This window comes from Aphanomyces invadans (assembly GCF_000520115.1).
Source record: "Aphanomyces invadans strain NJM9701 unplaced genomic scaffold supercont1.27, whole genome shotgun sequence".
In the NCBI taxonomy this organism is placed as follows: Eukaryota; Oomycota; class Saprolegniomycetes; order Saprolegniales; family Verrucalvaceae; genus Aphanomyces; species Aphanomyces invadans.
Window position 1 is genome coordinate 815,303 of NW_008580172.1, and position 10,592 is coordinate 825,894.

General features: G+C 53.3%; 5 protein-coding genes across 6 annotated transcripts; 4 read left to right on the forward strand and 1 right to left on the reverse strand.

The window, feature by feature from the left end:
- The first annotated feature begins 489 nt into the window (after positions 1-489).
- On the forward strand, positions 490-2,794 carry H310_10781. Of its 2 annotated transcripts, XM_008877237.1 has the most exons (7): positions 490-666; positions 734-876; positions 956-1,163; positions 1,216-1,329; positions 1,770-2,018; positions 2,061-2,146; positions 2,199-2,794. In XM_008877237.1, exons 1-7 carry the CDS (start codon positions 504-506, stop codon positions 2,562-2,564), a joined length of 1,329 nt encoding a protein of 442 aa, XP_008875459.1. In that variant the 5' UTR covers positions 490-503; the 3' UTR covers positions 2,565-2,794. The 2 variants fall into 2 exon arrangements, with proteins under 2 accessions (XP_008875459.1, XP_008875460.1); XM_008877238.1 differs by having other exon boundaries at positions 2,061-2,794.
- An 18-nt stretch (positions 2,795-2,812) lies between these two features.
- Positions 2,813-3,579, forward strand: H310_10782 (hypothetical protein). The gene has a single exon (XM_008877239.1). The coding sequence runs from the start codon at positions 2,896-2,898 to the stop codon at positions 3,445-3,447; it is 552 nt and encodes a 183-aa protein (XP_008875461.1). The 5' UTR covers positions 2,813-2,895; the 3' UTR covers positions 3,448-3,579.
- Positions 3,580-4,286: 707 nt separating this feature from the next.
- H310_10783 (hypothetical protein) lies at positions 4,287-6,429 on the forward strand. Its single transcript, XM_008877240.1, has 3 exons — positions 4,287-4,460; positions 4,518-5,487; positions 5,540-6,429. The coding sequence occupies exons 1-3, from the start codon at positions 4,299-4,301 to the stop codon at positions 6,088-6,090; spliced, it is 1,683 nt and encodes a 560-aa protein (XP_008875462.1). The 5' UTR covers positions 4,287-4,298; the 3' UTR covers positions 6,091-6,429.
- Positions 6,430-6,557: 128 nt separating this feature from the next.
- Positions 6,558-7,615, reverse strand: H310_10784 (3-deoxy-D-manno-octulosonate cytidylyltransferase). Its single transcript, XM_008877241.1, has 2 exons — positions 7,069-7,615; positions 6,558-6,987 (listed from the first exon to the last, which is right to left on the reverse strand). Exons 1-2 carry the CDS (start codon positions 7,530-7,532, stop codon positions 6,708-6,710), a joined length of 744 nt encoding a protein of 247 aa, XP_008875463.1. The 5' UTR covers positions 7,533-7,615; the 3' UTR covers positions 6,558-6,707.
- Positions 7,616-8,199: 584 nt separating this feature from the next.
- H310_10785 (phosphoenolpyruvate carboxykinase (ATP)) lies at positions 8,200-9,950 on the forward strand. The gene has a single exon (XM_008877242.1). It carries the CDS (start codon positions 8,219-8,221, stop codon positions 9,872-9,874), a length of 1,656 nt encoding a protein of 551 aa, XP_008875464.1. The 5' UTR covers positions 8,200-8,218; the 3' UTR covers positions 9,875-9,950.
- The last annotated feature ends 642 nt before the right edge of the window (positions 9,951-10,592 follow it).

The following is a 10,592-nucleotide window of genomic DNA, read 5'->3' on the forward strand; positions in this document are numbered from 1 at the left end:
AAATTTGAAAATGACTACTTGATGCGGCAACGATCTTCCGGATACTTTGATGTTTCTATCCGTATTGAACGACGTTGTCATGGCCGCAGCCCTCGTCCAGCATTCACGAGCCACTCGCCACGTCGCTTCAGGCGTCATCATGGCGCACATTTATCAAGGAGACTCAACATCGCCCACCACCCGCAGGACGACCCATCACTGTTGCCAACCACCACCGTGCCAACCCTGGGACAACCGTCTTCGGATGAACGAGGTGTAGCTCTCACACCAGGCCAAGTGCTATGTCTTGACCGTTGCATTCTTCCTCTTCGAACGTCGACAAAGTCCATGGAGATTGCTGGCGGCACCAGCGGCCTCCGTTGCTACACTAACCACTCAGCCCCTTTCGACTTGTTTCTGTCCAAGGAGGTGGCGCATCTTTCGTTTATCCGGATTTTTCGGATAAGAGAGTTTGCGCGGGTTGCAATGACGAGCGCCATTCCTCAATCCATTGAACGAAATCCATGATGCTGGGGCGCGTGTGTCGGCGGTCTTTCTCGACACCGATCAAGTCGCGGCTAGATTTCAAGGCATTGAGTGCAAACTTGGACGATGCCATCAAGAACGTTGCAGTCCGCAAGAGTGGAGGTGACCCTGCACGGGTTGCTTCGCTGTATACCAAACTCGGTATGGTCATCGTTCTTGCTCAGGTATCCGTGTTGTGCTCTATGCTAAACAACTCGATGCATTGCAGGAAGTGCGACGAACAAAGTGTACCGATTGAGACAAGAGCGCAACCTCTTGTCCAAGCAAAGCGGCGACATCGAGCGTGGCCGAGCGCTGAAAGCCGAGCTAACTGATTTGGAAGCGTCTTTGGAGACGCTGACTCATGAACTGGTGCGAATGAATGCACCGCTTCTTTCATTTCTATCCGCATCTCTCTGTCGCAACAGTGATTTGAACCCAACATACGTAGGAGCGCGAAGCGTTGCTAATTCCAAATCACACGCATCCCGACAGTCCAGTCGGTCCCGAAGAAAACTCAGTCGTGATTCGTACAATCGGCACGAAACCCACGTTCGACTTTGAGCCCAAAGACCATTTTGAACTCGCCACGCACCTGGATATCCTGGAAATGAACACCAAGATTGCTGGGGCACGCTTTGCCACGTTGAAGAACGAAGGTACCTGGTTACAATTTCTTGTATGTCCTCACCACGATCCTCCTGTCGTCAGGCGCGTTGCTAGAGCTAGCGCTGGTGCACTGGAGCATGGCGAAGCTTCGAGCAAAGGGCTTCCAGGTGCATTTGCCTCCGGATGTCGCTCACTCTGCCATGGTCGAAGGCTGCGGTACGCCAGTCATCATCAAACCCGCTTCTGCTATATTGCACACACTGCTTACTTTGCACAAGCATCTATGTTTTCATTGACGTTTTATGCATTCTTTTCAACGGTTGGACACTGCGATATATTTGTTTTGCCGCCGATTTCCGCCACGGCGCTCGCCGAGAGCTTAACATTTGTGTGTGCATTGCGACTATGAGCCGTTCGGAGCTACAATCGCTGTGGTGGTTGCCGTGGACATCTTGATGGAGTCGCCCAATGCTTTCCATGCAGTCTGCCTTGCCATGATTGCACGTCAATGAAGTTGGTGCTTTCCGTGTGTTTCATGTCGAGCTTGACCGTGCATTTATTTGTACTGCTCTTTTGTTGAGTAGTGGCAAAACGAACTGCACGTGTTAGCTACACATGACGCCTTGAGGGCACTCGCTTGACGGCTTTTTGGGTAGGGTTTCAACCACGCGGCGACGCCACGCAAGTGTATTCGATCGCCAACACCGACTTGTGTCTGGTCGGAACTGCTGAGATCCCGTTGGCGGCCATGTTCAGCGACACTGTCTTGCATACAACCAAGGATCTGCCCAAGAAAGTTGCTGCCTTCGGCCATTGCTTCCGCACGGAAGTCGGCCACGGCGGCAAGGATACCAAGGGACTGTATCGGATCCACCAGTTTAGCAAAGTTGAAATGTTCGCCTACTGTACGTTAGTTCCCACGATCATCGGTTGACGCTGAAACGTAGGCACGTTGGAGGATGCAGAGAAACTCATGGACGAGCTGCTGGCTGTGCAAGTCGAGATGGTGTCGGAACTGGGGCTCCATTGTCAGGTATTACATTCAGCTAGACGTGGAAGGAACTGTTGTCATGGCATCGACGTAGGTCGTCGACATGGCCACGGAAGACCTCGGCGCGCCGGCGTATCGAAAATGGGACATCTTGGCGTGGATGCCTGGGCGCCAAAGCTTCAACGAGATCTCAAGTCTGTCCAACTGCACCGACTACCAAGCTCGTCGATTGAATATTCGCCACAAGATTGAAGACAAGAAACCGCAGTTTGTTGCGACGCTCAATGGCACGGCCCTTGCCGTGCCGCGCATCTTAATCAGCATCTTGGAAACCTACCAGGAAGCGGATGGGTCTGTGCGGGTCCCTGCCGTCTTGCGGCCGTACATTATGCAGGACCACATCCGCAAGCCTCAATCTCCCGCATCGACTCACCACCACCACCACAAGACCGAGATATAGAAGGGTGTGGGTCGTGCAATGTATGCCCCGTAACAAAGATAGATCTGAAGTACTCCTTATTGCTTCGATCTCCTCCAGGCGGATGCGCCAATGGCGTAACCATGGTCTCAGTCGGTCGCGGTGGTGCCTTGGCGCTGGTCTTGTGCTGAGAAAGATGGCGAGCTCCTGCGGAGGCCAAAAATAGCAAGGGGCGAAATATTGTAATAATTAACTTGATGTTTGTATTGGAATTGAGAAACGGAATAAAAGCGCACTGAACGTATCGGTCTTGGCATCGTCGAGCAGTTGAGCCGACCGAGCCATCTCGTGTGCACTGCTGCCCTTCTCGACCATGGTTGACACCACGAGCCATGGCGTCATGACGTTCTCCAATATGTTCACGGCGCCACCTCGCATCCGGATCCCGTCCCCGTCTTCTCCAGTATCGTCGTCGTCGTCGGCTTCTGCTGCGATGGAAGAAATCCTTCACATTATCACGCAAGCTATCGACGACGCTCACGCAGCGCTCGCGCGGCACCTCACGCAACCCACGTCCGAAGAAGACGTCGTCGAAGACATTTGTGCTTTCCGCATGCAATTCCAGCATGCGAACGCAATCATGGCGACGGCGATAGTCCAACGAAGGCTCGGGCACTCCCCGACCATGATCGATCATGCATATGCGCCATCAATGGAATCACACACGAGCGAGTTGGATACTGCCCTTGTCGATTTCTACCGAGATATGCAAGGGCACTTCAAGCAAGCTGACGATATCGAGTCGCGCTTCGAGTGTCTCCCGAGCCGGTCGAGTTGTTGGACCGCTGACAGCACAACCTCGACGCCGGCTGCCACCGCCTCCGAAGTGCGCCAGCCATGCAGCGCCCGTGCTTGCATCTCTTAAGTCTATTTAAGGGCACCCAGCACGTATTCATCCCCGGCACCCGCCACGTTATCTCCTCCACGCGTTGTTCCTGCGCTTGCTGAGGCCGACGAAAATTTGACGATGGGACTCATGCAGCAGTTTCTACGTGACTTACGACCACTTATCGAAAAACGGTTTAAACGTAATGCGTTAAATAGGGCAAACAACCAACGACTTGTTTTGTGACGGGGAGCGTGAAATTTTGGATCTGTCCGCGGATGACAACGGCGGCGACATATTTTGGTATGTTGTCTGATGCTGTTGCTCAATTGGATGAGAGCGAAAGCATCAATGGTGTAGATGGGGGACGGCTGTTTTTGAAAAGCCATGGTTCGACGACTCCTGTCGGCAGCGCTATGCTTGCAATTTTTAACTGAATTGGAACCAGAGCATAACGCTGCACAATCCCTTTCAAAGAGCAAGTGGCCTGACATCGCCCTCGTACAAAAAGGTCAACTGTTGCATGGGATAGTTCGAACTGGTCGGCGTTGAAATATTCAATGTCTACGGGCAGGTCGCCATCGTTAATTTGTCACGAACCGATGTATGTGGGCTTGCTGCTTCGCCATCATATTTGAATAAAACGCGTTTTCACCCACCTTTAACGTCGTCCCCTCGCGGCGTTGTATGTGCACATTGGTCGAGATATTTTTCATTGACATGGATATAGCCCCACATTCGCCAAACTTTGAACTATCTTGACGCATTCCGCTCAAATATCGATCCTTCGTGGCACATGACTGCAGCAGAGTTCAAAATATATGGTCAGGATTCCATTTTTCGAACCCGATAAATTCGAAGGATAAAGTTGAAGTTGATCGCATTACAACATGGTCTGTTCGCGAGATGGTGTCCAAGGCGGTCCCATGGCCCCGAGCAGCCCTCGGCCATTCAACGAAGAGCAGCGCACTCCACACGCCCACCCCAACGAGTACATGGCCATGGCAGCCCCCACCCACGGCGACTACGAAGGCCCTGCGCATTCGCCCAACGTGAGTTCACGTCACCCGCATCCAGTCTCTTTTCCTAATCCTGGACTCCATCCATAGACTGGTAGGCGGAAACTGCTTCTCCTTGGCCTCGGCATCGTTGTCGTGGCCGGGGCAACGATTGGTATCTGGCGGGCCGCCAAATCCGCCTCGACGCCCTTGAGCGCCAATGCCATTCAGAAGCCGACCACGGTGACCGCCGCCCCGACGCCAGCCCCCACGCGCCAGGTGTTTACCATAGGAAAGATCCAAGACGGTGCAATACGGCCAACGGATGAAGAAACGAACCCGTTGACGTACAGCGGCCAGCGGTGCTACCTACCCAACTACATATCGAAGAAAGGCCAGATTTTCGCTGTGACCAAGACGAACGAAGAGATTCCCGTCGCCATCAAGGGCACCAACTGGTTTGGCATGGAAACAGAGAGCGCGATCCCATTCGGCCTTTGGACAAACGACCAAAACGGGACGACGTTGTTCGAGATCGCGGCGTTCTTACAGCGCCACCAGTTCAACAGCGTGCGCCTTCCCCTGACGGTGTCGTCGATTCTCAACAACACGGCGCCCAATCGAGGCATGGTGCACGAAGAAGCGAATGCGGCGATGGATTTGACCAACTACACGAGCACGATCGGCAGCGTCGTGCAGGGTCTGGGCTTCCGAGGCATTTCGGTGCTCCTGGACATCCACAATCTCGACCTGTACACCAAGGGCGACGCCTGGTACGGCAACATGACGTCGGAGGCCGACACCCTCAACGCCGTCGACGTCCTCACGACGACTCTGTGTCACGATAAGTTTTGGAACATTGTCGGCATCGATCTCAAGAACGAACCGTTCAACATTACGTGGGGCGATAGCGGGCCCAAGGATTTCCGCGTCGGCGCGGCGAAAATGGCCAACCGCATGCTCGCAAAGTGCCCGCAATGGCTTGCTTTCGTAGAAGGCAACGCGCTCAAACAAAGCGGCACGTACGCTGGTCAGAAGAGCTGGTTCTACGACTGGTGGGGTGGCGGCCTCCGCGATGTTGGTACGTTTGCCGTCAGGTTGGAATTCGAACTGATTGGGTCGTGCAATGGCAGGCAAAGCCCCGCTCGAGCTGACCACGGCCAACAAGGTTGTATACGCTCCGCACTATTACTCGCCGTCCGTATACCCCCAGGACTACCTCGTTCAGGGCGGCAAGCGCGTCGGCGACGTCCTGGTCGGGTACAAGGAATGGGACGATGCCACCCTCGAGAAAATCGTCGCGGACACATCCGAAGACATGTTTGGGTACCTCCGATCCAAGCAAGGCGGAGCGCTGGTGCTGGGCGAGTTCGGCGGGCTCTTCAAGCACGATGCCCACGCGAACAAGACAAACCAGCGCGTAACACAAACCGTGATCAACATGATTGCGACGCAGCCGGGGTACGCGGGGGGGTATGTTTGGTCGTTGAATCCGGAGAGCGGGTACGAGTACAGCTCGTCGGGAACGAAGGGATACTTCATGGAGGGCCTCCTCGATCTCGACTGGGTCCTCGTCAACATGCCGTTGCTCAAGGCACTCGAAGGCATGAACCGCCTCAACAACCTCAAGCCGTTTCCTTGCCTGGCAGCCGACACCGCCATCACAAACAGTTCGACGCGATGAATTCGGTGCTCGATTTACTAAAACCTGTTATGTGTCCTTCCGAGTCGATACCACGATGTTTTGTATCCCGTGCCGCGCAACGGTCGAGTACTGACTCCCACCGACCTTGGGTGCTACCCAGCAGCTCGTGAGTTCAACCAGGAGCCACGTGCACCGGAATCGTCAGCCGTGAATCGATCACGACGCCCAAGAGTGAGAACGCGAGTCGAATGTTGAGGCACTCTTGATCTTGGACTTCAGGGCATTGGGATCGACGTCACTACACCACCTGACGACGCAGCTTTCAATGCACCACGACGGGCTCCAATCACTTTGTCGACAAGGAACTCGGTGCATCACGGGATGAGCTGCCAAGCAGAGCCAGTGATGTGATACCAGGAATTGATAAGTCTCTTTGGAGTGCCCTGAATTGCACAGTTGTCGACCTTCAAGAAGGATATGAACTACCGACGAACGGACACGTCGATGCCGCATCCTTCATGGTCATTCTTTCAACGTTGAATGTGAGATCAATACTATTGCAAGGCGTGCGAATTTGTAGAATTCGTGACACAATATTCTCTCTACCGTGGCCCTGTGGTCAGCGCGACGACACCTTGGGTGGTGTGGTCCCATCATTATCGAGTCATCAATCTCTCAACCTTGGCAACGTCCGAGGGTAAGTCCACACCAGGGTATGCAAAGGGCACCGTGACCATCTTGATCTTGTACCCAGCTTCGAGAACGCGGAGTTGTTCCAGGTCTTCTGATGTGTGCAGCGACTTGAGCTGCGGAAACACGTCCACGAGGAACGACCGCCGAAATGCGTACAAACCGATGTGCTTCATGCACCGACGCGGTTCGAACGCATCGTCCTTGGAAGAAGGGATCATTCCCCGGGAAAAGTACAGCGCGTTGCTATGGCATTGCTGCATGTGAGCTAGTTGCTGCAACACGCAACGATTCGCCAACGGACACAAGAAGGCAGGGAAAAATTACCTGTGGTGGTCTGTCACACACTTGACTATGTGGGGACTTCGTGCTTCAGATTCTTCGTGGATGGGCGCCATCAACGTGCTCATGACGCACGTTGGGTCGTTCTGCAACGCAGCCACACACATGTCGATGTGCATCGGGTCGACAAGCGGCTCGTCGCCTTGGATGTTGACGACGATATCGTACGACAAAGCAGCATCATGATCGAGTTGACGCAGCGCATCCAACACTCGAGCCGTGCCGTTTTCACATGCTTCACTTGTGAGTAGTGTGCTCGATGGCGCATCGACGGCGGCGGCGATCACTTCCGAGTCCGTGGCCACATACACATGGCTCAAAGAGGTAGCCTTGCACGCAGCTTCATATGTGTGCTGGATCATCGGCCGACCGCATAGGAGTGCGAGCGGCTTGGCAGGAAACCGAGTGGACTGAAGGCGAGCCGGGATGATGCCCACGGCGCGGTTCATGGACGGCGGTGGCTTACTCTGTATTGGACTCTGATTGGTGGAGGTATAGATATGTTGACCAATCAAATGACGAGGATCCTGGCGAATCTCCAGGTAGAGAAATGAAATAGGGATTTGATAAATATACCACACAACTTGGATAACGTATGGATTCAGTAGGGTTTTCACAAGCATCATACAAATTCCAAGTATTGTCGCATAAACACGAACGTCACGGAGGGATTTCCATTGAAATACCCTATGAAAGGAGTCCACAGGTTGAAGTTTAGATTTGCAGCACACTGGGCCGTTGACTCAACACACGCCTTGCGAGACAGCGCCTGCATTTGGTGTCTGTATGTCCCTGTTGTAATATCAACAGATCGTTGCTCGAGCAAGTGTCAGGGCGAATTGCGGGATTGCCAGCATGTGGTGATGTTGTTTACCAATCCACGTGTCTTAGGCAGCGGCTTTCCGGGTAAAATGCCTTATTCAAAACCGGACGGTTTTTTGTGGAAGATGTGCGTCTTGGACCTGATTGGTTGAAAAAAGGAGAATAAGGCGATGACGCGCTGTCGTCGAATGTGCTGGGCCAATGAGATGGGTGAACCTTTCAAATTGAATTGAAAATCACATTTGAAGGGTAAAATTTGTCCCCACATTGCGACGGATATCTTTCACAATTCGTTTTGCACCGAAGCCACAAGATGCTTTCGATCCTGCGCCGCACTGCCGCCGCCAAGAACACGTACACTGGCACGTGGGCCCGTGCCATGTCCACCTTCAAAGACTTGGAAAAGGTCGGCATCAAGACCAACGCGACCATCTACCGCAACTTGAGCTATGCCGAATTGGCCGAACACGAGTTGAAGAACAAGGAAGGCCACTTCGTCGCGAACGGGACTTTCACCGTCGACACTGGCAAGTTCACGGGCCGCTCGCCCAAGGACAAGTACTTTGTCGAACAAGAACCGTCCAAGAAGAACATCTGGTGGGGCTCGATTAACCAGCCCATGAAGCCCGAGGTGTTTGATGAATTGCACCAAACCGTGGCCAAACACTACAATGCCGCTGAAAAGGTGTACGTCTTCGACGGGTACTGCGGTGCCAACAAGAACTCGCGCAAGCGTGTACGCATCATCACGGAATTGGCTTGGCAACACCACTTTGTTACCAACATGTTCATTCGTGCGCAAACCAAGGAAGAAGTCGAAAACTTCCAGCCTGACTTCACTATCATCAATGCGTGCAAAGTGACGGACGCAGACTACAAGCGCCACGGCCTTAACTCGGAAGTGTTTGTCGGGTTCAACATTGAAAAGCGCGTCGCGATCATCGGGGGCACATGGTATGGGGGTGAAATGAAGAAGGGCATTTTCTCCATGATGAACTACTGGTTGCCGCTGGAAAAGATCATGGCGATGCACTGCTCGGCCAACAAGGGCAAGAAAGGTGACACCGCCCTCTTCTTTGGTTTGAGCGGCACGGGCAAAACGACCTTGTCGGCGGACCCCCACCGCTATCTCATTGGTGACGACGAACACGGCTGGGACGACGAAGGTATTTTCAACTTTGAAGGTGGTTGCTATGCCAAGACGATCAACTTGTCAGCCGAGAACGAGCCTGACATTTACAACGCCATCAAGCGCGATGCGATGTTGGAAAACGTTCACATTGACCCCAAGACCAACGAACCGGACTACTACAATACGACCAAGACCGAAAACGGCCGCGTGTCGTACCCGATCTATCACATCGACAACCACGAACCCACGTCGTCGGGTGGCCACCCCAACAACATTGTGTTCTTGACGTGCGATGCCTACGGCGTGTTGCCTCCTGTGTCCAAGTTGAGCGACGGCCAGGCCATGTACCATTTCTTGTCGGGTTACACGGCCAAGGTGGCCGGTACGGAACGTGGTGTGACTGAACCCACGGCGACGTTCTCGGCATGCTTCGGCGCGGCTTTCTTGCCCCTTCACCCCACCAAGTACGCCGACTTGCTTCAAGAAAAGATCCAAAAGCACAAGTCGAACGTATACCTCGTCAACACGGGCTGGTCTGGTGGCGGATACGGCGTTGGCAAGCGCATGTCGATCAAGGACACGCGCGCATGCATTGACGCGATTTTGGACGGCTCGATCCAAAAGTCGGAATTCAAGGTCGACCCAATCTTCGGTTTGTCTGTCCCTAAGACGTTGGGCAGCATTTCGCCTTCGATCTTGAACCCCCGCGACGCATGGGCTGACAAGAGTGCCTTTGACCAAACCGCCATGAAGCTGGCCGGCATGTTCAAGAAGAACTTTGAAAAGTACATCTCGAAGGACCACACCGACTACTCCAAGTTTGGCCCCGTTGTTTAAGTTTATAAGTGCGAAGAATTGATAGAAAACCCTTCGCTAATCTGGATGGATCGTATTGAGATTTTCGATTGGAGCATTTTGTGGGTTCCAGGGAAGTTTCCATGGATTGAAGTTGCTGACGGATTTGCTTGTGCGTGCGAGGCCGGCTGATTCATCGCCTCGGGGGACCAGTGGTGGCCGACCTGCCATTGTCGAGGCATCTTGACACTTGCTTGGGACCCGGGCGAGATGATTGGTGCGACGATATCATGCCCCTAGCGCCTAACTGGAACATGACAAGGTTCAAAATGAAGAGATCAAACACGCAGCTGCAGAACACCTATGTTGTTAAAGAAAAGTGGAGTGCACAAGCATTTAAAAAGCGGTTCGACTGAATGTCAGTGGGCGGCTGAGCGGACGATGCAGCTGAAGTTTTGAGGAATGTCGAAGTCGAGATCTCATTCGCAAGAAATGGCGTTGCAGGTTTACTGGCCTGTTTTGAAGTGAGCCACGCGTAGAGTAAAAAACCGCTGAGCATACCCTGCGCCACTAAAGGCGCTTCTCAATGAAGGTACGAGTGTGCATGCACTCTTGGAGAGGTCCAACGTCTGAGGAGCAATTCAAAAACACGCCATTGTACACTTGCTGAGTTAAAATGCCTAATGTCACTCGGTATCACCCAAGCGACTGCCTTGAAATGCACCAAACTTGTCCGTGAACGCGTTGACCACGATCACCC

Bases quoted from the DNA above. Each gene is read 5' to 3' on its own strand.
- H310_10783 (XM_008877240.1), top strand. From the start codon at position 4,299: ATGGTCTGTTCGCGAGATGGTGTCCAAGGCGGTCCCATGGCCCCGAGC. The intron at 4,461-4,517 runs GTGAGTTCACGT...CTCCATCCATAG, and splicing joins GCCCTGCGCATTCGCCCAAC to ACTGGTAGGCGGAAACTGCT. The intron at 5,488-5,539 runs GTACGTTTGCCG...GTGCAATGGCAG, and splicing joins TGGCGGCCTCCGCGATGTTG to GCAAAGCCCCGCTCGAGCTG.
- H310_10782 (XM_008877239.1), top strand. From the start codon at position 2,896: ATGGTTGACACCACGAGCCATGGCGTCATGACGTTCTCCAATATGTTC.
- H310_10785 (XM_008877242.1), top strand. From the start codon at position 8,219: ATGCTTTCGATCCTGCGCCGCACTGCCGCCGCCAAGAACACGTACACT.
- H310_10784 (XM_008877241.1), bottom strand. From the start codon at position 7,532: ATGAACCGCGCCGTGGGCATCATCCCGGCTCGCCTTCAGTCCACTCGG. The intron at 6,988-7,068 runs GTAATTTTTCCC...GCAATGCCATAG, and splicing joins TGTGTGACAGACCACCACAG to CAACGCGCTGTACTTTTCCC.
- H310_10781 (XM_008877237.1), top strand. From the start codon at position 504: ATGATGCTGGGGCGCGTGTGTCGGCGGTCTTTCTCGACACCGATCAAG. The intron at 2,019-2,060 runs GTACGTTAGTTC...GCTGAAACGTAG, and splicing joins AGTTGAAATGTTCGCCTACT to GCACGTTGGAGGATGCAGAG. The intron at 2,147-2,198 runs GTATTACATTCA...GCATCGACGTAG, and splicing joins AACTGGGGCTCCATTGTCAG to GTCGTCGACATGGCCACGGA.